The following is a 25,396-nucleotide window of genomic DNA, read 5'->3' as shown; positions in this document are numbered from 1 at the left end:
GGATAAAGTCTCTTTCAAAGAAGCCCCTGGTCTTTCTTGGTCTCTAGTTCCTGAGGAGTGAGTCTGGGGTAGAAACAACCAAACACAGAAGCTCCTTTCTTTCTCCAGGGCCTCTGGATCGACCTGGAACTCTGCCTGGGGTCATTCCTGCACCCAAATTCCTAGAAATTGCACAACTGTAGCTAGTGATTGGGTGGAAATATGGGACAGGGAGGATAGAGCTGTATGGGAAAGGCTCAGAGGAAGGAAACTGTCTGACTCATTTTGTGATACACTGGTAGTTCGGGTGAGCTAGACCATAGGGTCCTGGAGGAGCAGAAATGTAAACTGGGGTCGGAATTTGGTGGGCCCCAGACATGGGGCTGAGGAGGTCATAGACTGTGCTCAGAAGATCCACTCAAAGGCAAGGGAGAAATGGAACCAAAGGGATTTTTGGTGAAGGGATGAAGAGAGGTGGGGCAGCAAAGAGACCAGGGCTGCTAAGTAGACGATGTGTCTAGCAGAGCAGTGATGGGAGGAACGGGGAAGAGAAATGGATGGCCAAGTCAGGAGGAGAGACTCTGGCTTTCAGAGAGTTGACATCCAGGGCTGGAAAGATAATCAAGGGTGCAGCTGAGGATACAGAGCAGATCTGGAGGAGTAACTGTGCTGGAGATTCCGATTTTGAAGCCAACTGCACACAAGTATTGCTGATGTTGTAAAAGAGGATGGTGGTGCTGCCAGAGAGTGGGGAGGGAGAAGGCTGAAGAGGGTCAAGGACAGAGCAACAAGTGGGTATTTAGGGAGTGGGAGGAGCAACAGAAGCCTGGGAGGGAGGAAAGAAAGCCAGGGCTCCCCAGGGTTACCGGAGCCCAGGGACGGTTTCAGGAAGGACTGTGGGCACATAATGTAGACGTGAGCACACAGTGTAGATGTGTGCACACCAGAAGAATGCAGGACAGGATGGGAAAAGGGTGTAGGGGGCAGAAGTAAATGGATGCAGGGCGAGGGGCTGAAAGAGGGGCAGATGTGCTCAAGTCCTGCAGGAGGGGTCTGCATTCTCTGTTCATTCCCAGAGAGGCGCACAGGGAGACAGGAAAAACAGTCTGGGACCAGGGGCGGCAGCCACCACAGACCCCAGATCATCCAACCCAAGCAGGGGACTGGACATAGTTGGGGGGAAGGAGGGTGGCACCTAGATTTTCTTCAACTGGCTTCTCAGTATGCCACGTGTGTCCTGGTCTGTCTTCTCAACTGGGCTAGAAACTATTGGAGGTCAAAAGCTGATTTTGTTTTCCTAACATCTGTCAAAGGCAGGAATGATTGCCTTTTGTCAAATGAATAAAGAGCTAAATAAAAGAAATGCAAAAGACGGGTTTGCATGCAGAAGCCCATATCCCCTGCCACCACCCGAGGGAAGAGACCCAGGATCTGCACTATCCAGCTACTTGAACCCAGCACCTCTGGACCCCTGGGAAGACAGGGGTTGTGGGGTGTGGTGGGTTCTGCCCTTGGGCAGTCCCAGGCAGCTGTGGCTCCAGGACTTACCTCTTACTGTCCTTCTCTCAGGGCTTCCTCCACCTTGGGCACCTCCTGCCGCTTTCCGCGGAAGTCTTCATCTAAAATGCAGAGGGACTGCCTCAGCGTCCACCCTGCAGGCCTCACTCAGGATGTCCCCAGGATGCACAAGAGAGCAACCCTGACTCATTCTGCCCCCTCTGTCTGATGGGACACGTGCTGATTCCTGGGTGGCCAGTGCTTGGGTCTGATGAAAGAGGCAACAGGACACCCAGGGGTTGGTCTGACTCATCACTGAGCTCAGACCTTGGACAAGTTCTTCCCACTTCTTTGGGCCTCACTTTCCTTATCCATAAAATGGGTTGGGGAAGTTGGACTATCTAGATGACCTCCAAGGTCCTCTAGTCCTTCTTTCTAAGGCCCAATGGCATGGGGTTCAGCTATGTGCACCCTGGTAGGGTCTGAGGCAGGGTCTTCTGGCCCCTGTTGCATTTGGAAGGGACTTAGTGAAAGTTGAAAAGTCTGTGGGCCCTCAGACTAAAGCTGCCTAGTGCTCCGTTCTTCATGTGGGCAGTCCTGTCTGTTCCCTCACACTCTGGAAATACTGCCTAGAATATTCCAGTGCCTGGTGCTTTGTGCTATAGGTAGAAACAGGTGGAAGAGGGGCTGGATCCCCTTTCAGGGACTGTAACAAGGGGCAGACATTGTGCACCACTCTTTTTTGGATCACCTGCCCACCAACTTTTGATGTGTCTGTCCCCTGGTTGGGTGCCCCCTCCCTGACATGGAACACCCAGGCTCCTCTTGTAGGATAACCCAGCACAGGCAAGACAGAGCTTAAGGGTCCCCTCCCTGCCTCACCACAAGCATGGCCCTCCACGTCTTCCAGAAGATTAGCTGTTGATGCAGCAGCCCCCAGCCTGTCCAGCTGTTCAGGAACACAGTCCCAGAGACGGACAAGTACTGCCACACCCCATCCCATCCCCAAACCCCAGAGGCTTATACCTATCTCTCCTACCCCACAATACCCCAATACTGCTAGTTCCTTTCTTGGGGTCAGCTGAGCAACCAGGCCCCAACCCTCTCATTTTGTTCCCATCTCTGGGAACAGGAGAGCAACTTTCTCTCTGCTCCCCTTTTGCTGTTTAGCTTTTAATATCCTGGGCCCTGTTTCACAAGAAAGGATAGGAGTTTAGGTAAAAATGTGGAAAAAATTTTTCTTTTCCCCTAGTACTAGGGATTGAACCCAGGGACACTTTACCACTGTGCTACATCCCTGCTCCTTTTAGACAAGGTCTATATTAAGTTGCCCACACTGAGCTTGAACTTGTGATCCTCCTGACTCAGCTTCCCAATTCATTGGGATTGCAGGCATGCGCCATCATGCCTGGCTTGAATTACTTAATTTCTACTCAAGGAACCAAAAGTGAGAAGGCAACTAAGATGAGGAGACAGGAAGACTGTGGACCAGTTCAACTAGAGAAATCAGGAAAAGGTTTGCTCATTTCAAATGAACTCAGTGATTCAATTTTTCTCCCAAGGAGAACTTTCCACAGAGGGAAGCCCAAAGCCACTCCCCCACTCCCCACGTCTGGCCCCTGGTGTTCCAAGTGATGGGCAGCCAGCTGGTGGCCTGGCTCCCAGAGCTAAAAGGAGGCTACAAAGCCAGGGCCCACTCCTGGGGAGGGTAGAGCCTGGGGGAGTCCAGCTGGGGTCTCAATCAGGGCCTTTGGCATCCACCACACCACCCAGAGCCAGGCTGGAAGGATACGATGGATGCTTCTGCAAGTGCTTCCTCTTGGACTTCCTCATTTTGGTCTTCTCGGAGAAGGCCCGGGCCAGTTCAAACAGCTTCCTCCGGGTAGCTGGGGCAGAGAGACCGAAAGACCTGTGAGCTGTTTTTTTCTCTTGGCATCCAGACCACCATAGGGTCTCCCCCCAGGCCTGGGGGAGGCCAGGCAACACCAGGACCCGCCCCCCCCCCCCCCCCCCCCCCCGGGGGTGGAAGCTGGAGAGAGGGAGGTGACGAGAATCCCAGACAGGAATGCCACCTCAGGAGCAAGGCTGCCATCCCAGGTCTGCCTGCAGGGGCAGCACAGGCCACCAAGAAACAGGCCCGGGCCAGCCAGCAGTCCAAGATCCGGGTATTCCTTCCCTGGCTTTGACAGACAGCCACGCATCTTGGCTTTCTTTTCTGCCCGCGGCCCCTGCGCCTGCCTTTCCACCCTCCCCTAGCCATCGCCAGAGTCGGTCCTGGAATTTCCATGACTAATCCGAGATTTTCCTTGAAATAGAGCCTGAAAGAATCTTCATTCACACTGGATGTGGGTCAACATGGTGGGGAGGTGAGGGACACGGGGACATTCAAGATTGGCAGGACTTTGTGGAACAAGGTCTGAAGGCCTCCCACTGCCACAGAAAGTGGGCTTAGGAAGGGCCTCCCGCTCTCCGGCCCCCCATCAGACCCAGCCAAGTGGCCGCAAGCCACAGAGAATGTGAACAGTGACACTGGGTGAGGGGATGCGCAGCACATTATTTTTCTGCAGACAGCTGGCTCAAGAGGATTTAAACTTAATTTGTCTCTAGACTCGGCTGTAGAGGGAAGTGAGGTAGGAAGCCTGAGAGAGCCAGGCTGCGATTAAAATGTCACTTCAGTTCACCAAGAGTCAGCAGCACTAAAAATTCTGGTGGGGGCTCCTTCCCTCCCATTAGGCCACAGGGCCTGCCTCCAAAGAGCTGGAGATGGGAGGGGACGTGGGCTGGACTCACATTTTCCCATGTGCTTCAACTTGTCCCTGAATAAGGCATCTTCAGACACAGCAGGGTTGGCATCACTGGTTCCTGGAAGGTGGAGACATGCTGAGGGATGGGCCCCCTTGGGTTTCTCAGGTCCCACTGGAGAGGGAGAGCAAGCTGCTACCAAGGCCCTGCGGAGGTGGGTCAGGGCTGTTGCAGCCCTATCCTTCCATTTTAGCAAAGATGCAGGTTTCTTCCTTAACCAGGAGGGAGTTTAAAGCAAGGAGGATTTGGGGGGTTCTCCTTTCTCCTTGTAAGCCGTGTTTTTCTCCTCTGTGAAAATGGGGGTACTCTTATGGTCTGCTGTATGTATGGAGAGCCAGATGAAACAGGGTCCTGACTATCCACTTCTCTGACAAATTCCACACTGTGAAGTCATGTTGGAAGTTTGAAATCAGCGGTGTGTGTGGGGGGGTGTTTACACTATGGGGGTCACCCGGCATTGCACACTGGGCTGCCACTGCACGCATTCACCAGCTAACTGGGGGGCTGCCTGAATCCTGGAAAGGGTATGAGTCAAAGGAGGAAGAGTACAGCCCAGAGTGCCTGGGGAGATTCCCTTTGTCCTTCCAGGGTTAGCCTCTCCAGGACTTCCTCCCAGACACTAAGCAAGAATGTGAATAGGGTTGGGCCAGCGTCGGAACTCAGCTACCCCTCAGAGATGCCCACTCACTCAGGTACCAGTTGGGTCTCCCACAGCCCTTCTAAAGCCACTGTTCTCCATCCTGCAACCTGGCTAATCCCAAGTCACCTTGCCTGCTAAGTCCCCTTTGAGTCATTCTGATCCATCTCAGCAGCTCTGGTTTCTCTAGTTAATTCGGGATCAAGGACAAGAGGCTCCGTGAAAACTCCCAGATGCGCATCTGGTGGGGCCTAAGCTCCTAGACTGTTGCTTATGAATCAGTTCCGTGGGATTTTCTCTCTCCAAGCTGGGATCAGCTGAGCCCCACCCCCACCCCATTCCTGCACGCCCCACTCTACTGTGCCATGGAAGGTCTGTTCAGGCAAAAGCTGCTGAGGCTTTCTGTGAGGCAGGCAGTTTGTGGATGTATGTGGAGCGGGGGTAGTGACTGTGTTCACAGGTACGGCATCTAGCTGTTGGGTGTGACGGCAGGGCACCTGGGCCTCAGCCCCACCTTCCTAGCTCCAGCTCAACCCTCTAGTCTGTGGATCCCAGCAGCACTGCTGCCCAGGCCCTCGTCCCCCTCAGCATCAGGCCTCCTGAGCAGTAGGGCCTGGCCCTCTTTGAGGCAATTCCTACTTCTCACCACCTTATACTCCAAACTCAAAATTTTCTTCCTTCAACACCAAGGGCAGATATTCCCCAAATACTTAATAAATGAATGAATGAACCCTTCCCAGGTTAACCTTGCCCTCCTTCTTGGCGTACATTTGCTATAATCAATAACATGTCCTCAGCCTTGCTGGTTTGCTCCACCTATCTCTTGGACATACCTCCTTACACGACCATAAGCTCCTCCAGGGCAGATACCAAGCCTTAGAATAAGGCTGAATGGGGTGGGGCGGCCTGGGGTTGTGGCTCAGCGGTAGAGCGCTCGCCTAGCACATGCGAGGACCTGTGTTCGATCCTCAGCACCACATAAAAAAATTAATAAAATAAAGGTATTGTGTCCAACTACAATTAAAAAATAAATATTTTTTTTTAAAAGAATAAGTTTGAATCTTTCCCACACCCACTTGCTACCAAGGGACATTATGTGGAGTAGCATGTCCTCTGGAAGACACGCTCCAAGAATTAATTGGGAGTTCAGACAACCCATGTCAATCCCATAGCCTCTGGGTTAGTAAAGACCCAGTGAAGGGGACATCTCACTCCATGGCCCATGTGGAAGTGCAGCCAGAGTCATCCCCTCCAGCCTGCTGAGGGGCCTCAGGCCCCTTCCTGGGTCTCTTTCCTCATCCTCCCCCAAACTCCAAATATCCAAGGCAAAGTTGGGGTGTAAGTCCCCCCCCACACACACCCCCTCCAGGCTTCCTTCTCAGGAAGGCAAGGTTACCTGTGACTGAAGAGGGAAAGCCAAAGTCATTTCCGACAGCCACGCTGCGGGATTTGGATTTCTGGGACTCATATTTCAATCGATCTGGAAAAGGACCACGTTCCTGTCAGCTCCTGGGCTCTCCAAGGCATGCTGGAGGTGACAGAGGCTGAACCCCCCAAATCACACACAAGTGCACAAAGAACACAAAATATGCAAGCACACAATATGTCCCCACTCTTAAAGAACCAGAGATAGTGGGTTGGGGTTGTAGCTCAGTGGTAGAGCCCTTGCCTGGCATGTGTGAGGCACTGGGTTTGATTCTCAGCACCACATATAAATAAATGAACAAAACAAAGGTCTATCAACACCTAAAAATATATTTAAAAAAAAAAAGAACCAGTGATAAGCCAGGTGTGGTGGCATATACCTATCATCCCAGCTAATTGGGAGGCTGAGGCAGGAGAATTACAAGTTGCCAGTAACTTAGTGAGACCCTGTCTCAAAATAAAATAAAAGGACTGAGGGGGTAGCTCAGTGGTAGAGCATCCCTAGGCTCAGTACCACAAAAAGGAAAAAAAAAAAAAGAAGAACCAGCAATAATAGAAACTGCGGTCGACAACCATTTGGAATGTTACAATGTCAGAATTCAAAGGTCCTTGAGATGGTTGAGTCCAATGCCCCTAATATGAAAGAAAAGGCCCTGAGGCCTCCACCAGCTTGGCTGAGGAGCCAGGGCCAGCCTTCAGAACCGGTGTTCTCACAGCACAACTTGCTCCTCCTTCACCGACATGGGTCAGTCACACACACACACACATACACTCTCACACTGTGACCCTCACAAGACTACTTCCACAGCCCCTTCTTTATATGTCACCCTAAATACCATGCTATCCTGAAAGGATAAGGCAGCCAGGCTGAGGAGCAGGACACCCCACCCAAACACCCTAATGTGCTAACTAATGTCCTTCGCTCAGAGAGCCTCCTACTCTGGCACCCATGGAGCCAGTCACTCTGTTCCTGGGGCTCTAGACCCCTCATGTCTGCCCTGTGGCTGGGGCTTGGTGAGGAAAGGCAGTGCTCTCGTCCCTGCTGCTGAACACAGAGCGGATGTGCAAGGGGAGGGAGAGGCCTACGTGGGCACACCCCTCTCCTCTGAGTCCCAAGGTTCCCCAGGCCTCTGTAGGCAGAATTCCAGCCTCCCCCACGATAACATGATGAAGGTTGTGCCTCATCAGCACAGAAAGCACCTGGCACCTTGGTCTCCATCCCAGCCCTTCCTGAGCCCCAAGGCTAAAGCCTTCGGTGCCTCCGTAGTGCCCACCTCTCTCCAGGGCGAGGAGGAAGTCACGGTTGCGTTGCAGCTCCTTCATGAACTCCTCATTCTGCAGGAAGAGCGCAATCCTCTCGTCTTCCAGGTACTGCTTCCAGCGGCTGTCCTGGGCCCCAGGCCCGGCCACGGAGGGAGGGCCTCCCTCTCCACTCACAGGTTTGGAGCCCCCGGGGTTACCCTGAGGAGAGGGCGAACATGCTGAATGCCCACTGACATATGTCCTTTCCCAGGATCCTCCAGCCCCACACCTCCCAACGGGACCTAATGGTCAGTCAAAATCCACAGGAATAGGTCAGAGCCCTCTCTGCTGTGGAAACAGAGTGGTTTAAAAATGACTTTTCCTCCTGACCTTGGACCACCTCGTTCCTTCATCCACAACCTGAGTAGTCCTGAAAAGGATCTGCTGTTCAACAGCCCACCCAGGAACTCTCCAACTCAAACCTCTTCTGCACCATCTGCCTCAGGGTGAGACCCACCTACCACAGGGACACCTTGGGACATGCCAACACCTGGGGAGAAGCTGCCCCTGGCCCTTTCCCAAGAAAGGGGAGGGAGGTACCTTGGCCCTCTGCCATTGACTGCCAATGGCTGTAGCCAGAAAGCCTCGCAAGCTGTCTCCCTCCCTGGGTCAAACAGGAAACCTCCTGGCCCAGACAGGAAGTGAGGCTTTTGGTCCAGAGTTCTTTTCCTACAAACCCAGGGCAACAGAAATAGCTCAGCCTGGGCTTAAAAACTAGGAAACAAAACTGGCCGGCACCAATTGTGTGGGCAAAGAGAAATGCTGGACAGGCCGGGGGCATGGAGGGTGGGGACAGATCATTACCTGTATGCTGTCCAGCTGCTGGGGCAAGATACGGAGAAAGTCATCAGGGAGGTTGCCCAGCAGTGGCGGGTTCCAGTTCCGATAGCGCCTCTGGCTTGCGGAGGGTCCAGAGCAGAGTACATCGATCCTGGGAAATGGGAGGTGAGGGAGCAGTGAGGCCCAGCGACAGCATAACAGATCCTCAAGCAGGTGGGATCCTACTCAGAGATTCCAGCACCTTCCACTGCCTCTGAACAAAGCTGGTACTCTTTCTCTCATCAGTAGCCTCAACTGACTCCCAGGCTGTGGCTGGCAGTCATTGCTCTCCAATCACTCAGTGACCTCACAGTCCTAATGCAGATATTGTGTGCATTAAGTGTGCTTTTGTGAATGGCCCCTAGAGAGGCAGGAGTTCTACCCCTCTGTGCTTATATCCCTAGCATCTAACACAGTGCCCAGCTCATGGCCGCTGGGTAACAGGTATGGTCCAAATGAATAGATGCAAAAGCCACCGACAGCCTGGTTTGCCTGCTCCTTGGTTTGTTGGGGAGGGAAGACTCCAGAACCCCCAGGGGCGGGGGGAAGCAGATCTGAGCTCCCATTCTGCCTCAGCCACAAGCCAGCAGGGTGGTCAAGACACATGAGCTGAGTCTTGAACAACTTTCTGAGAAGTTGGAGATGCCAGTGGAAGATTCTTGTTCCCAGGGACGCTCAGGGTCCACTATTCCTAAGCAAGGTGTGTGGCAGGAGGTCTGTGCCAGGGCAGAGGCCAGCTGAGAGGCAGGGGGCATGAAAGGAAGAGAGCGAGGCCAGCGGCCTCCCTGACCCCCAGCCTCCTGCTCTGACGCCCATGCCTGAGGGCAGCCTGGAGCCGGGCCAGGAGCTCCCCACAGCTCTTCGGCAGCCTGCAGCGTGGCAACCGCAGGACACGTGTTCTGCTGAATCAGGGAAATGACACACTGCGAAGGGCTCGCTCGCTCGCTGGGGCTGGGGCCTGGCTTTGATTTGGCCTCCAGCTCCAGGAATCCCGCCCGCCCCCTCACTGGAGGGGAGCTTTTCCGGGCTGCAGCTGACTGTGGAAATAACTTCCTTTCCTTTTCTATTTTGGGCGGGTGGCCGGCGGGGACAGGGGAGGGCGGGGGCGGCAGCAGACGGATAACCAGCTGCTAAGTGCTCGGTGGGAGCTCGGTGCGCTCAGGCGGGAGCCAAGGGAACCCTGAGCGCCGTCCACCCTCTCGCTGCACGGGCGGCGAGGGAAGCCTTAAGGAGGAACCTGCATCATAACTGGGACTCCCCTTGCTAGACCAGGATTCCTTCTACATCACTCCACCACCGTCCGCCCCTGGCAGAGGCTCCACTTCCCTCCCCAGTCCTGAAAGGCAGGGAGAGGATGCCCCATCTCTCAGGACCTGGAAGACCACCTCCAACCACAGCGGACAGAAATCCTCTTTAGGGTCATTCCCCTTCCTTGGGTCTCAGGATCTTCATCTGGGACACAGGTGCCCACCCCCAACTCAACCACACCTCCAAGTCATCCAGGAAAGCTGCAGGGGGAAAGCCCAGAGTTCTATCTGGACCCCCCCTCCCACTTCCCCAGCCCTTTGTTACTAAGATACCTAAATTGGGGGAGGGGGCATGGTCAAGGTGGAGGACCCCTGCATTGTTTTCCTTGTTGGGGTCCTGGAGGAAGGACAGAACCAGCCCCCTCCTGGCCCTGGCCCTAGCAGAGATGAGGTCAGCCCATAACTGCTGGGTTGGGGAGGTGGGGGCATGGGCAGCCCAGGCAACGCCACTGTGGTCAGAAAGGAATGTCAGAAATGAGCTGAGAGGCAAATGAATAACTTCCAAGGCTGTAATTTCAGTGGAAAAACAACAGGCAGCAGCCTGTGTGGTGGGGTCCCCTGGGCTCCAGAGACTTGCAGACAGATGGAGGGAAGGACAGGCGGGGGGAGGGGAAGGAGACTGAGGCTGGGGAAGATCTCCTGGTGCTGAACCTCTAGTCCCCAAAACTAGACACCCCCTACATACACATTCCAGGTTAACTCACAGAAAGTCAAACCTGGCTGAGAAGGATTGCCAAGACGGGTCTCCCTGGCAGGGTTTTGGATGAAGCTGGACACTGAGGTGCATAGTGCCTATGTCAGGGCAGAGAGGTCATCCAAGCAAAACCAGGGTGCAGGGCTCTGGGCATTCCAGGCTTGCTCCCCTGGATGGCCCTGCCTCTCTGGGTCCAGCAAAGCAATGTTCAAGCTCCCAAACTCCACCCCATCCACAGGCTCTTAGGTACCCAGTGACAAGGTGGCAGAAGGGAGCCAGACCATTTGCCCCTGAAAGTCTGATCTCCCTCAGCAGCCAGGGGGAGGTTCCTAAAACACAAAACGGGACCACACACCACTCTTCAGCTGAGACCCTTTCAGGGACTCCCCACGGCTGCAGGTAAGATGAAAGCTCCTTAGGAGGCCACGAGGCCCCTGAGATCTGCTGGCTGGCCTCTGCAGGCTCATCCAGCCATGTGACACTTCCAGGAGTTCCCTACACCCCTCTTCCCCGCCTCCAAGCCTGTGCTGTTTTCTTTTTCATCAGGCTAGGGCCAAAGTGAGTGGCCTCAGGTCATAGCTTGAATTGCAGTTCTTTTAGGCAGCCTTCCCACCCTGTGTCCGTGGCTCCCCTGGACTCTGCTCTCTTATGGGGGTAAAGGGACAGACCTACCCAGATCCATCCATTGACTCCTCACCTCCCACCCCAGCACAGCCTGCAGTTTCTGGGTATCACTTGTGATAGACCCCAGCTCTGCTCTTATCCCTAACTCAAAACACTAGCTATTCCCCACCCTATAACTTCCTACCACTCCATCAGCTCCCTAAGCTACAGTCAGAGACTTCTCATTAGGGAGGCAACAGCACACAGCAGTGAAGTGTAAGTAGCTTTGAAGTCAGAAAGAAATGATCAGGGCACAGTGGCACAGGTCTGCAATCCCAGCTACTGGGGAGGCTGAGACCGGTGGATTGCAAATTCAAGGCCAGCTTGGGCAACTTAGTGAAGCCCTGCCTCCAAATAAAATCAAATAGAACAATTTGAATCCCAACCTTGAGTCTTGGGGAAGTTTATTAAGTCTCTCTGAGGCTTAGTTTCCCTCTCTGTAAAATGGGGGTAATGACAGTGCCCACCTTCTACGTAGTTAGGTAAAGAACGATACCTGTTCTTATTAGCTGTGCCTGTACAATAACACAAGTTTTCCACCACTGGTCTGGGGTTCCCAAGATCCCCAGAAGGGAAGATCCACTGTGGCAAGTCGCCTTTCCTCCTCCCCCACTCCCACCCCCTGCATTATTCTAAGGAACAGCAGCCTGAGGTCCAAGAGACAACATCTGGGCTCCAGGAAGCCCACCACAAACATGGAGCCCAGAAAAACAGGGTCCTAGACCCATGGGACCCTGTTGGTAGCCTGCTTCATTTTAAGCTTCCAAATCACAGGCTCAAACCTGGAAGAAGTCTCTAGGGACCTTGAAGACTACTCTCCTACCTCCAGTTATCAAACTGTCCCAGAAAGGGAGACATACTCCTATTGCTTAAAAATCCCCACAACATCCCTACCCTGGGATGACAAACCAACAGCCATTCTATCAGTGACTGATGACTAGTTGGGGGTGCTGTGTTGAGGAGGATGCTAAGGTTCTGTCTTGACTCAGCAGGAAAGTACGTAGTAATTAATTAGTAATGTTTCCATGAGCCAGGTGTGGTGGCACATGCCCCAGCTACTGGGGAGGCTGAAGCAGGAGGACTGTAAAAGTTGAGGCCAGCTTGGGCAACTTAGCAAGACTCTGCCTCAAATTAAAATAAAACGGGCAGCACTTGCCTAACATTCATGATGCCCTAGTTCAATCCCCAGTATTGGGGGGTGGGGAGTAATATTTTCAAGGGCTCCAGAAGGGAAGTGTCAATATGTCTCCAGTGGTGGAGAACTTGTGTTATTGTACAGGCACAGCTAATAAGAACAGGTATTGTGCTCTCCCTTCCTACTCTGCATGTACCTTGAGAATAAGTCCCAGAAAGCAGAGGTTAAGCCATACTTCAGTGCATCCCAAATAGTAGGGGACATGCTACCTAGCCTAGACTAGGAATTAAGTAAATGTTTGCTTATGCAATCCTTAAACTTGGAAAGTTCTCCTTGGTATCTAGCTACAATGTTTCATGCCGGTCCTTGGTGGATTAATATACTGAGAGGTCCAGTCAAGCTTCCCTGTCCCTTCCCTGCTCCCCTGCACTCAGACAAGATGGATTCTCACCGGGGAGGTGGAGTGGGGGGAGCGAGAGGGTAAGGCCTGTCGAACATGTGCATGTGGTAGGCCGGCGGGGAGTACACAGGCGGGGGCTCTTCATCGGAGCTATCAGGTTCCAAAGTCCTTTCCAAGATCTAAATCAGAGACAACAGAGAAAGAAATATTAATAATCCTTCCCTGAATTTAAATGGCATTCAGACAAAACCAAGAGTGGGTGAGGACTGCTAATAAGGAACTCTGTGTATTGCTGGAGGGAGTGTGAATTGATCCAACCACTTCTTTGGAAAACTGGCTTTATCTGCTAAAGCCGGACACACAGCTACCCCTGCCCCTACTATCCCAGGATCTTCAGCAGACGTGAAAGTACATGTACCCAAAGGCCAGGTCAGAGCAGCACTGGCCATCCAAGTCAGGTTCAAGAACCGGAAAAACACACACAGGGACAGAAGTTAGAGCAGCAAGAACTCTGTGAGGTGGCTAAGGGGGGGAAAGGGCACCAGGGGACTCCCAGGGGCACTTAACCACTGAGCCACAGCCACAGCCTGTTTTGTTTCCTTCCTTCCTTCCTTCTCTTTCTTTCTTTCTTTCTTTTTTCCTTTCTCTTTCTTTCTTCTTTTTAATTTTGAGACAAGTTCTCAAAAGCTTGCTAAGTTGCTGAGGCTGGCTTTGAACTCAGTCCTCCTGCCTCAGCCTCTCGAGCCTCTGGGACTACAGGTATGCGCCACTGCGCCCCAAGCTGATGATGTTTCTTTTTTTAAAAAGCATTCTTTTTTTTTTTTTTAGAGAGAGAGAGAATTTCAATATTTATTTTTCAGTTTTTGGCGGACACAACATCTTTGTTTGTATGTGGTGCTGAGGATCGAACCCGGGCTGCACGCATGCCAGACGAGCGTGCTACCGCTTGAGCCACATCCCCAGCCCTGATGATGTTTCTTGATCTAGACTTCACAGAGCTGCTGCGTGCTGGAACTTTGTATCCTCTTCTTCTTCTTAATTCTTCTTTTTTTGGTACTAGGGATTGAACTCAGGAGCACTCTGCCACTGAGCTACATCCCCAGTCCTTTTTTGTATTTTATTTAGAGACAGGGTCTCACTGAGTTGCTTAGTGCCTCACCATTACTGAGGCTGGCTTGGAACTCTCCATCTTCCTATCTCAGCCTCTGGAGCCCCTGGGATTATAGGCGTGCACCACCGCGCCCTGCTCTGTATCCTCTTCTTATGCATGTGCTGCGTGTCCTTTGATGAGAACATCATTCACATCCTTCTCAAAGTACTTCCATATCTGTTGTCTTAACCTCAGATTATGACACCCACTTTATAAATGAGGAAACTGAGGCCCAGGTTGACTAAATGACATAGCAAAAGCTACTACCCATGGTTTTTAGAACCGAGTCTTCAACTTGGATCATGGACTCCACAGCCAGAATCTGAACACCCAGGTTGAATTCCCAGGATGGACAGGGCCCAGATGCCTGCTCTCCCTTTGAACTCTTCTCTTCATCCAGGAGTGAGAAAGAGGGCAGGAAGAGTCCCAGGGTTGGGCAAAGGCTGGGTTCTGGTACACAGACTGACCCAGACCTTACCCCAGAGGTCCACAGAGGCATTTGGGGCAGATCCCTCAGCATACACCCCAATTGGCTACTCCTCAGCCTCCTGCTCCTCTCTCTTCCTCCTGCTAGCTCTTTTTCCATCTCCTCCAAGACCAAGGAAACTGGGAAGGGCTCTGAGGCTGTGAATCAGCCCAGAGTCGCCAAGCCTCACATTTACCTCCAAGTGAGTTTGCAGAAGTCACCCCTAAAGCAGCCTCTGTTTCTGCCTCTGCAGGTCTGGGCTGGGCTGCACTGGCTGGCACACCTGTGCTCTAGACCAGCCATGTTCTGCACGCAGAGCCTCACAGGGACACCTTGGCAGCGAGCATGCATATGTGAGCACACACACACACTGCAGTGCTGTACGCGCACACAGCCAGACTGACCCAAGGCGGCCTCCACCCTGGAATGCACTAGCGTTTCTTCTTTTGAGCAGAAAGTATTTAAACAGATGCTTTTGCAGGAAAAGAAGAGTGTAGCTGCTCTGCAGGCCACTGCTTTGCTTACCCCAGATTTTCACAAGAAGGAAGACAGAGACAGATAACAAACACTCAAGGGCTGTTCCTGTTCACTGACAAATCTCCGATGCCTGGCACAGGGTAATGGCTTCACAAGAGGACCTGCTGCTGCCATGCTCAGCTCACACATCCCATTTCTCAGACCCCTCTGCTCTGTGGGGTCCATCCTGGACTATCCTAGCTGAGACTGGTCTCATGAGATAGGTGAGGACAGGAGGAGGGCTCAGGGGGACTTTTCCCAGAAGAAGCCACTTGGGTTTCCTTTGGCTGTGGCCTGCAGCAGTCAGCCCCCCAGACTCAAGGACACTGCAGCTTCCTGGGACAGCAGGCCCAACCTTGCAGAGGCTCCTGGAGAGGAAATGGGTCTGTGTGGAGCCCGGAGACAGTGGGCCTGCAAGCTCCAGAAAGGCAGATCCCCAGCCCACAGAGAGGACTCCCCGTGCCTCCCCAGCCTCCCCTGCTGCTCTCCTCCAACCCCACTAGTCACAGGAGCTTGTTCTTCTGGCTCTGAAGGTGATGGGTTTTCAGCTCTGTGGCCTCCCTGGCTTAAGTCATTGTGGGTGATGGATGCCTGCCAGGTGCTCTGGGGAGCAGGGTCTGGGCCATTTATCTGACAGGAGATATTTCTCTGTGGCAAGGATACCCCTCGGGCCAGCCCACCATCCATCAGCCCCCAGAAAGGGGGCTTTTTTCAGTCAGCAGTTATTGTCATTCCAGCTGCTGCTCATAAATTTTCTGCAGCACTTTCTGCTGGCTCAGGAGCTGCCTGCTGATGGGCCCAGGCAGGGCTCCAAAGGTAGGGGCTAGGGAAAGAGCCAAGGAAGGGCAGGGGTGCTGAGCAGGGGCTCCACCGAAGGGCAAGGGTCTTAGAAAACAAGTGAACACCGAGTGCAGGCAATTTGGGGGATGGGGAAGCCATGCAGAGGCTCACCGGGGCGGTGCACTGTGGACAAGAAGGAAGCATCCTGCCTGCCTGCCTGTCAGGACAAATGGCGCTGTAGAAAGGGTCAGAGTTTGCAGGAAACTTTCCAGCTTACACTGAAAAAAAATGTATCTGCGCGCATGTGCGTGGGAGCACACACACACACACACACACACACACACACCCCTCCTTTCCAGTAGCTAATCAAGGCAGATCAAAGGAATGGTCTCCCCTGGGAAAGAGATGATAGAAAGCTGGGCGAAGACAGCAGCAACGTTTGCTCATTCAACAAACATTCCCTGTGTGTTTGTTGTGTGCCATGGTGTTGCAAGTGATACAGGAATAAACATCACTGTCTACACAATTTCTCCTCCACTGGAGAGAGAGAAATTTCACGGGCACCCAATAAGAAAGGGGGAAGCAAGGAGGATGACCTGCAGGATGGCGGTGTTTGACGGGGAGCAGGTGCCTGCAGGGCTCTTGAGGACTCTGAGGCCATATCTGGGTTGTAATAATGCTCTTCACAAAATGTGTGTGGATTAGAAGAGAAAATACCCCGGAAGCACCCAGGATGGTGCCTGGCACAGATTCAGACTCAATAAAGAGTGGAGTTAAGTCCCATCTTACATGTCCCCCCGATGCCCCTGCAGCAGTGACCCTCTCACTGACAGACTGCGTGCCTTGCCCCTTCTGCAATGAGCACTACAGATCCTTTGGAGACTGGGTGGGAAGACAGATGTGCGCTGAACTCCCAAATGAGGCTGGAGAGGGCCAGACACTCCCAGCAGGTGGCCTTTGATGTATTGTGGCGGTTCTCTCTCCCCAGTCACTTCCCTGGACAGCCAGGAGCAGAGCTGCATGGGAATGGCTCATCACCACCTCTATCACGCCTCCTCAGGGGGACTGAACTGGCAGGTCTGAATGCCATTCTCCCTCCAGGCTTCCTGTGCTCTAGGGATCCAGCTCCACTCTTCTTCAGCTGCAGAGACTTGTGGCCTCCACAGTCTCACTCTCTCTCTCTCTCTCTGGGATCCTGACATGGTCCTGGGGCCACTTCCTTAGTCAGTCGGGCACTCTTTCCCCTCTGAGTGTCTGCAAAGCTGCTTCCTTTACCCACACATCCTTTCCGGGCTCTTCACATTTCCGCAGGGTGTCAGGTGGGGAGGTCAGCCTCCCTCTGCCTGCGCTTGCATCTCTCCCCTGTAGCACTCACCACTCTGGGTGGTCAATGCCCCACTCTTGCCTCCAGTCCTCTCAGGACTGTGAGCTCCAGGAGGACAAAATTTCCAAGGTCCTGGGGGGTTGACCCAGAGGTTTTACCACTAAGCTACAACTCCAGCCCTCTGTATTTTTTATTTTGAGACAGAATCTGGCTAAGTGTCTTGGGTCCTTGCTGAGTTGCAGAGGCTGCTGGCCTCGAACTTGCAGTCCTCCTGGTCTCAGTCTCAGAGTCTCTGGGATTACAGGCATGAGCCACCACGCCTGGCCATGTTTGCATTTTTAAAATGAGCACATTGATTCTGATGACCAGGACCCAGAGTCTAGTACTGTGCCTGGCACACCCTGGGCAGGTGCTCAGCGTTGACCGCCTGCAGGGTTTCTGCCCATAAAATAAGGCCCCTGCCTGACCAGACGATTCCCGGGGGAAATGGAGGGCTGCTTGCTGGGTAGAACTCAGGCAGGGGACTAACCCAGATCCTCCTAAGAGGTTCAACCAGGTGGTTGAGCTACAGGTGAGTTCCGGGGCCGCAGCCCTACCTCCGGGGGAATGCTGTCCTCGGAGTCGGAGCTGTCCTCGTAGGCGCTGCCGCTGCCCCCCTCCAGGTTCATCTGCAGCAGCTGGTCAATGGTGGCGTCCACGGCGCCGCTGTTGGCGCGCAGCACGCACTCGATGATGTCGTAGTCCATGTTGGGAAACATGGTCTTGAAGTCGTCCATGGCCTGGTTGAACTCGAGGCGGCGCACCTGGCGGGCGGGCCGGCTGTTGTTGAGCTCCTGGGGGGCCGCGCCGCCGCCCCCGGCCCCCGCCCCGCGGGCCCCCGCCGCGCCGCCGCCGCCGCCGCCGCCACTGCCGCCGCTGCTCCGGCGGAACAGGCTGGTCATCTTGCCGAGCCGCGTGGGGAGAATGTTTCCGAGGGGCCGCGAAGCCCTGGCCGGTCCCCCTGCCGTCGGCCGCGGGCTGGCTCCTCGGCTAGGGCCGCTCACGCCTACGCCTCCTCCGCCCCCGGGCGTCCGTCTGTCCGGGATGGATGGGCGGCCGGCTCCGGGTCAGGAGTCTGCCGGCGCCGGGCCCCAGGCGGCCCTCGGGGAGCGGTCGTCGCGGGGAGGCGGCATGCGGGCCTGGGCCGTGCTGGGGCTGGACGGCAGGTCATCCGCACCACCGGAGCATCCTGCCCCCGGCTCCACGGAGGGTCCCACCTGAAACGAGGGAGACAGTCAAGGTCAGGGGCGGGCAAACCTGAGCTCAGGGTGGTGGCCAGAGGCTGTGAGAAAACGAGGGCAGGTTGGGACAACCTCTCTCCTGCTGGAGGGAGACCTGCTTTTGTGTTTTCTCTCCAGTGTCGATTCTTAACAGCCACAGGACACAGGAGAGCTTCAGTTAGCAAGGACTTCCTTTGTGCCAGGTACCATCCTAGTGCTCTGTGTGGCCTAACCCATGACAACACTCCGAGGTAGTGAGGCAGACGCTAGCATCCCAGGAAACAGGGAGGCATTGAATAAAAGGACTGGAAGCAGAGAAGCCAGGATTCCAACCAAAGTCATGTACCACCCCCGCCCCCACCCCAAGCCACTAGTCTCAAACACTACACATACTGCCAAGGACCCCTGAGGACCCAGCTAGGCCAGAAGGGGCTTTGTATAGGTGCCCTGCCCCTCTAGTTTTGAGCCACAACTAGTTACTGCTTTCTTCATCTTGCCACCTCACCACCATACATCATGGTCCCACCTCCTTGTGCAGAGCCCCCAAAGAATCCTGAGGACTCCCCAGCATCACCAAGAGTTTCCAACCTGAGAGAGGAAATGTCATGTTCATCCTTAAAGACCCTGGGGCTGATGGGGAGCCTGCTCCCACTCTTGGAGGGATCACATTGGGCCCTAAAACTCAGCCCTTGCCTCTGAGAAATACCAGCCCAACAGAGGGAATCACAAGGCTCCAGTCCAGTGTCCACCCCTGGATTCATTCTCCTCACCCCAGTGTTACACTGACATGTTTCATTTATATCAGAGGCGCAGATTTGTTTTTATGGAACACTGTGTCCCCATATCTTACAAAAAATAAAAATAAATTCTAGAAGTATCTTCTCAAAGTTGTCTTGAGGAACCAGGTATGTCTTAAGTTCTAATCTTATCCCCCAAGGAACCAGTTACCCTGACCCAGCCAACCTGGCCTTTGGTCTCATGCCAGGAGAGTGTACCTGAGGACATGGATGGAGAGGGGGACTGAAAGTCAAGCACAGTTAGGGACCTAAGTCTGTAACCCAGCCCACTCAGGACCAGGCCTGTAAATCTCTGCCAGTGTCACACCCTGTTAGTGCAGACAAGGGAGAGCAGAATGTGTCTACAAACATCAAGTTCTGACTCTCCTTTTTTACCTCAAGATTTACAGTAATTTTGTTAATTGTAGAAAAGTGGCAGCTCTTTTAAGGGACTGTTCCATCGAAGGATATTCTTTGTGTGTGTGTGTGTGTGTGTGTGTGTGTGTGTGTGTAACCAGGGATTGAACCCAGGAGTGCTTAACCACTGAGCCACATCCCTAAACCCCCCCCCTTTTTTTATATAATTTATTTAGAGACAGGGTCTTGCTGAGTTGCTTAGAGCCTTACTAATTTGCTGAGACTGGCTCCTGCCTCAGCCTCCTGAGCCACTGGAATTACAGGTGTGCACCACTACATCCGGCCCAAGGATATTCTTAAATTTGATGAAACAGGTGCAAAGATCAAAGGGATCTTCCTTACCACTGTCTCAACATCACATGGCTGAAAGTGTGAGAAACACAGGACCAGAGGGGCGCAGGAAGAGCTTCTCCACCCCAGAGTCAGAAGACCCATCGATTCCCTGTTCCTTTAGGTCATTCCCTATAGGTTTGTAGGGACCTCAGTGCACAGGTGGCTTCAAGTGCACCTTGCTGAGGTTCTTAAAACTTTAACACCTCTGCCTCCTTGGAGGGCTGGGAAATTGTCTAGGGCTCCTGTTCTGGTGTCTGCTTAGTCCCAGAGAGATGGGTTGTATTTTAGAACAGAAAACTAGAGGCACATGGACACCAAGGTTAGGAGACTGAAGTCCTCTCCCACCGGGAGGAGACTTGTTAGTATAATCCTGTACCTATGTGTAGGTATTTGTTCTTTGCATATACTACCCTGTGTATGAATCTATTTTACTAAACTGTGATCAAACCATAAATCCTACCATGCCTCTAATGTTTTCTACTTAATAGTGCACTGTGACCATCTTCCCATGTCAGAAAATACAGACCTACTTCATCATGCTTAATGCTTGAGTGGTGTTCTGTTAACTGGGTGAAGCATGATTTATTTCCAACTCCCTCTCCCCAACCTCTTCTGAGGTGAACCAGTCACAGCCCAGGAATACATCACCATTTCACAAGGGAAAACAGAGATGCAAGCTCAAATGATCAGCCTAAGCATTCAGTTATGAAAATGCACACAGGAAGTCAGCCCAGTATGACACGGCTTCCTAAGCTGGCTTCAGACACCCCAGCCTCTTGATATTCCCCACCTATCCCATCACATCAGAAGGTCAGGGGATGCTGCTGTGGCTTTGCCAAAATGCCCTCTTGACAGACACTTTTGCCCTGAAGCCTCTAACACAGACCTCTGTGGGTCAGGAGGCCCCGAAGCTAATGCCCTGGTCATCACACATAGGGGTCACAGTGTTACGTTAATGCCTCTGGAGTGAAGCCGCTATCTCCCTGCCCCCTAGTAATCAGTAAGAAGGCTGGGGGACCCAACTCTCGCTTTGCTAAGGGCAGTACCCCAGAGGAGGCGGCCAGGACCTGGCCCACCCCCAGAAGAGGAAGAAAGAAAATGGTGAGGCCCATATTTTCCCCATTAACAGCCCCCTGGACAGGTCCCTCAGGCTCTGGCCCCCTTAGTGTTGAGAAGCCCCTGAGAGGCACTCAAGAACTCTCCCATCAACAATGAGCAGGCGCTGGTTCAGACCCAGGCTATGGTTAACGCAGCTGTGCCACTCCCCAGCAGCAGGGTTCGTGTAAGTCTCCTGTCCTCTCTGTGGCCCAGGACCTGTCTCCCTCATCTGCCTGCAGCCCTGAGGTGGCTTCAATGAGAGTGAAGCAGCACCGGGCATGGAATCCAGCGAGATGCATTCTCAGGTCTCTGCCGCGGGAGGCCGCTGAAGAGCCTGGAGCAGTTGGTGTGCTGGCCAAGATGCTCCCCGAGGCACATGGAGCCGCTGGAAGGAGTCTTCCCCACCATCTAGATGTGAACCCCTAGAATTCCTTCTGCTCTCTGCAAGGAAATGTGGCGGGGAGGCCTGGCTGGCCCCGGCAGCCAGAGACACCACGGTTCAGGCAGCCTCTTCCATTTACTCCGGGTGCAAAGCCTTGCGTGTGGGCCATGACCTGTAAACAGTTGACAGCAGTAACCCAGCCTCGCACACCCTCTCGGTGTTAAATGGCAAAGCCTCAGCCTGTCCATCAAAGGGCAGGTGTGTGGATGAGAGGAGAGAGGTCAGAAACAGCAATGGGAAACATAGGGAAACTGGGTTTGATTCTAGAAATACCATCTCTACAGACCCTACAAGCACTCAGGGACTCCCCAAAGCAGGCTGCCTATAATTAGCACCGAGTAGGACTGTGAGGCCCCCCCCAATTCTCAGAGGACTGTTCTCTCTCCTCCTTGTTAAGCTTGAGCCACAGTTGGAGCCACAGTTGGAGACGAGGGCTGAGAGTGTCTAGCCACCGGGAAAGGAGAAGGACTGTCCTTAAGGTCAGTGTCATCCTTGTCAGGCTGCCTTTGCAACCAGCACTGCTCAAATAAGAAGCAATGTAAGCCAGGCCTGGTGGTACACGCTTACCTGTAATCCCAGACATTTCGGAGGCTGAGGTAGGAGGATTGCAAGCTAGTGGCCAGCCTCAGCAATTTAGTGAGGTCCCAAACAACTTAATGAGACCCTATCTCAAAATAAAAAGGGCTGGGATCTGCCTCAATAGTAAAGTGCCCCTTGGTTAAATCCCTAGTACCGAAAAAAGAAAAAAAAATTAAATACATGGAAAAATTAAGACATGCAGGTAACCTAGGTTTACAAGCTTGTGCCAGGCACTGTCAGTCTTTTTATTTTTTTATTTTTTGGTAGTGCAAGGGCTCCAACTAGGGTTTATCACACTCTGCCACTGAGCCCCAGCCCCAGCCCCTACATGTAATCTTCATTACAACTCCACGAGATAGGTGCTGTTGTCTCCACTTTAGGGCTGTGGAAACTGACTCAGATAAGCTAGATGATTTGCCCAAAGTCGCACGGCAAGTCTGTAGAGAAACCAGAATTAACAACCTACTTCCCAAGAGCGGAAAATGCCAGGTAAGGTTGGGAGGGCTAGGAGCCAAGAGCCTGAGAAAGGCAGCCCTGTGTGCTCCAGGCTCGGGACACTCCAACAGAGAACAGACAGCACAAGGGAGGGCTACTGGCTCGACCCCAGTCCTGGCTCTGTGACCTTGGAGAAACCATGCCACCTCTCTGAACCCCAGCTGCTGAGCACTGGCAGGGAATCAGAGGAGATAACCCCTGACTGACTTCTGACAAAGGAAATGAATCAAACCTGCTGAGCCCGTTAGACCTCTCCACGGATGCATGGTTGTGGGTGACCTGAGGACCTGGAAGCAGAAACGTCACACCTGTCCTCCCCCATGTCCCAGGGAGCCAGTCTCCACCTCCCTGTGAAGGAATGCAGGCCTGGCAGGGGGCGGCACAGAGCCAATCTCCACTCCTAGTGTGGGTATCAGCCAAGCCTGAGTCACTCCCGGCCTGGCTCAGGGAGGTGGGCAGGCTGCCCCAGGGAGGCTCACCCGGCCTTGTCCAAGGTCAAACCAGGCAGCCTCTTCTTGCCTGAGGAAGGCCTTGGCATCAGGGCCAGGGTCAGGTCTGTATAGTGAGTTGGAGAGTCAGAGTCCTGGGTTCACATTTGACCCTAGGAAGGCTGTGCAACTCACTTCACTGCTCTGAACCTCAGTGTCCTCGTTGGTTGAAACAGGGATAAAATCTACCTGGAAGGAATACTGTAACGGAATTTACCTGGGTGCCTAGAGCCTAATAGGCTCGAAATGAGACAGGCTAGTGTGGCCCAGGTATAGGCCTTGGACAGTATGCCAGGCCACACTACTCTCAAGCGATCTCACCCAGCCCCGCGGCCTTAAGTACCATCTGCACTCTGCACACTGGCTCTCATGATCCTCTCACACTTCCTGACCTCTCCACCTCGACTCTTGCCTGCTGCTGTCACATGGATGTCCGTAGCAGATCCAACAAATGGGTCCATGGCACGTTACCTTGTCCTCTGACCCCAACCTGCCCCTCCCTGCCTTCTCCATCTTTGTTAATGGCAACTCCGTGTGGCTTTGGCCAAAGCTGTGCAGTCATTGCTGAGTGTTCTCATTCTCTTATACCCTACACCCAATCCTGTCTTCTCTGACTTCAAAATGACTTCAGAACTGGCTGCTCCTTACCATCTCCATGGCTACTACCTCTTGCCTATCTCTCTGCCTCCCCCTTGCCTCCCTACAGACTGTTCACTATGTGGCCATGTCACTCCTCAGCTCCAAAGCCCCCAGCGTTTCTTGTGTCCTCAGAATACAGACTAGAGCTTTAATGTGGCCAACCAGGACCCACAGGGTCCTGCTCCTGCCACCTCTTTGACCTTGCCATCGAACGTGCAGAGACTGACCTTCCAAACTCTGTCCCACTACCCAGCATCCTTGCCAGATTATCAGCGAGCCATGCATACTCCCATTCAGGGTCTCTGACGGCACTCTTCCCCCCATCTGCCGTGTCCTTCCCTCACAAATCCATGGGGTTCCCTCCCTCTTCCTTTTGGTTGCAGTCATATTATCAGGGAGGTAGCCCCCCCAATCCTCCAACCTCTGCCCTCCTTTGTCCTGTGTACTGGACCACCTCAGATGGTACATGTGCCATTGACCATCTCCTCCACTAGCTCCAAGCTCCACAAGGGCATGCTGCATGCTGTATTCACTATGAGACCCCCAGTACCTAGCACAGTGCTGGGACGATCAACAGATGTTTGGTAAGCGGATCAGTAAAGATGGAGGCCTGCAATCACTATGGCTTTTCTTCTTTTCTGGCACCGTATTAAACTACCCTGAATTACATCCAATGTGCGCATGTGCAAATACACACAGGCCTTTTCATTTTTTGAGACAGGAGGCTACCCCACTCCAGAGCTGACCTCAACTTCCATTCTGCCCCCTGGAGGACCAGGGTCAACCTGAGAGGTGGGGGTTAGGATAGGAGGCCTCAAGAGGAGGTGAGGCGGGAAAGCCAGAGGTCTCAGTGGCCAGCATTTTCTGCCCCTTCTGTCCCCCACCCCCCCAAAAAAATCACCCTTCTGGAAGGAGGGATGGGATTGCCCCAGACAAGCTTTATTCCTTGTGCATCCTGGACTCCCTCTTGTGAACATCACTCAGGAATGCCCCTGGATCTTGTGGTCTGTCTCTAACGCTAAAATCCCTGCCTGCAGAGGGACTCTTCTTGCCCAGGATCTGGGCCCAGCCCAGTGGCACCGCTAGGCCAGGCCACTAGGTGGTGTCTGGAGCGCTGGCCCTGGCTGCTCTAGGGAAAGGGCACACAGCAGCTTCTCTCCCAAGGACCCGCGGATGTGCCCTGCCCCCACCCTGGGACGGCCCAAGGGAGCAAAGAATCTGCCAGTCGCCCCAGGAATCTCAGAAACCTGAGGTGGGAAATACGTAGCATTCTGCCACCACTTTCAACCCCTTGTCCTTGGCAGACCTGGCTGATCCACCCAGGTAGTGTCCCATGGAGCCCGCGGGACCCTTTGCAACAGGGCGTTCTAGATGAGCCACTGGCCGGTGACTAGAACTGGCATGTGAGATGCAGCAGCTGCCAGGGCTGTCACTTCCCATCCAGGAAGCCTGGGCCCAGGCTTACTTGGTCTCATCAGGAGTCCAGGCTGCAAAAGCCAGTGGGGGGCCAGAATGAGGTCATCTGACCCCTGGGAGGCTTGTGTAACCATGGTTAAGTCCTGGGGAACCTCAAGTGGGTAATGGCAGTGTGAAGGGAGAGGCTGCTGGACCCAGACAGCTGCATCCTCGACCAATTGTCACCTCCAACGCGATGGGGGTGGGGCACAGGGCAGTCTGCAGAGCTTCTTGGCTTCTGAGCTAAAGAGGCTCCAAAAGGGAGAGAAAGGAAGGAGGGAAGAGCAAGGGACAGAGCGGGGCTATCAGGATGCGTGTGTGTGTGTGTGTGTGTGTGTGTGCACACGGAGGGGGGAGAGCAGAAGAGGACAGCCCTGACAGAGCCTCCTTGTCCTCCTGCCCCTGCACAGGCTTGTTTTCTTCCCAAGCTATTAATGTCGCTGCGGCTTCAAAAGCAGGGTGACCTTTAAATGCTGAGCCTCCTGCTCCTGCCCAAGGCGCGGAAACGGCTTAATGGAA

At 53.6% G+C, this 25,396-nt stretch overlaps 1 protein-coding gene across 2 annotated transcripts in view; it reads right to left on the bottom strand.

Moving 5' to 3' along the window:
* The window catches only part of Cuedc1 (CUE domain containing 1), an 87,752-nt gene that overhangs the window by 1,753 nt on the left and 60,603 nt on the right, over positions 1–25,396 (bottom strand). For both annotated transcript variants that reach the window (XM_046420541.2, XM_058571484.1), the window contains exons 2-10: positions 17,493–18,152; positions 12,712–12,839; positions 8,447–8,573; positions 7,615–7,801; positions 6,312–6,395; positions 4,267–4,338; positions 3,269–3,362; positions 2,359–2,417; positions 1,528–1,598 (exon numbers count right to left, since the gene is read on the bottom strand). In XM_046420541.2, the coding sequence (XP_046276497.1) occupies positions 1,531–1,598; positions 2,359–2,417; positions 3,269–3,362; positions 4,267–4,338; positions 6,312–6,395; positions 7,615–7,801; positions 8,447–8,573; positions 12,712–12,839; positions 17,493–17,837 (1,164 nt within the window). In that variant the 5' untranslated portion in view covers positions 17,838–18,152 and the 3' untranslated portion in view covers positions 1,528–1,530. The remainder of the gene's footprint in view (positions 1–1,527; positions 1,599–2,358; positions 2,418–3,268; positions 3,363–4,266; positions 4,339–6,311; positions 6,396–7,614; positions 7,802–8,446; positions 8,574–12,711; positions 12,840–17,492; positions 18,153–25,396) is intronic.

Source organism: Marmota monax, unplaced genomic scaffold, assembly GCF_021218885.2.
Source record: "Marmota monax isolate L192 unplaced genomic scaffold, Marmota_monax_Labrador192_F-V1.1 WCK01_AAM20220418_F8-fsc00064, whole genome shotgun sequence".
In the NCBI taxonomy this organism is placed as follows: domain Eukaryota; kingdom Metazoa; phylum Chordata; class Mammalia; order Rodentia; family Sciuridae; genus Marmota; species Marmota monax.
This window is presented reverse-complemented; position numbering and strand designations above follow the sequence as displayed.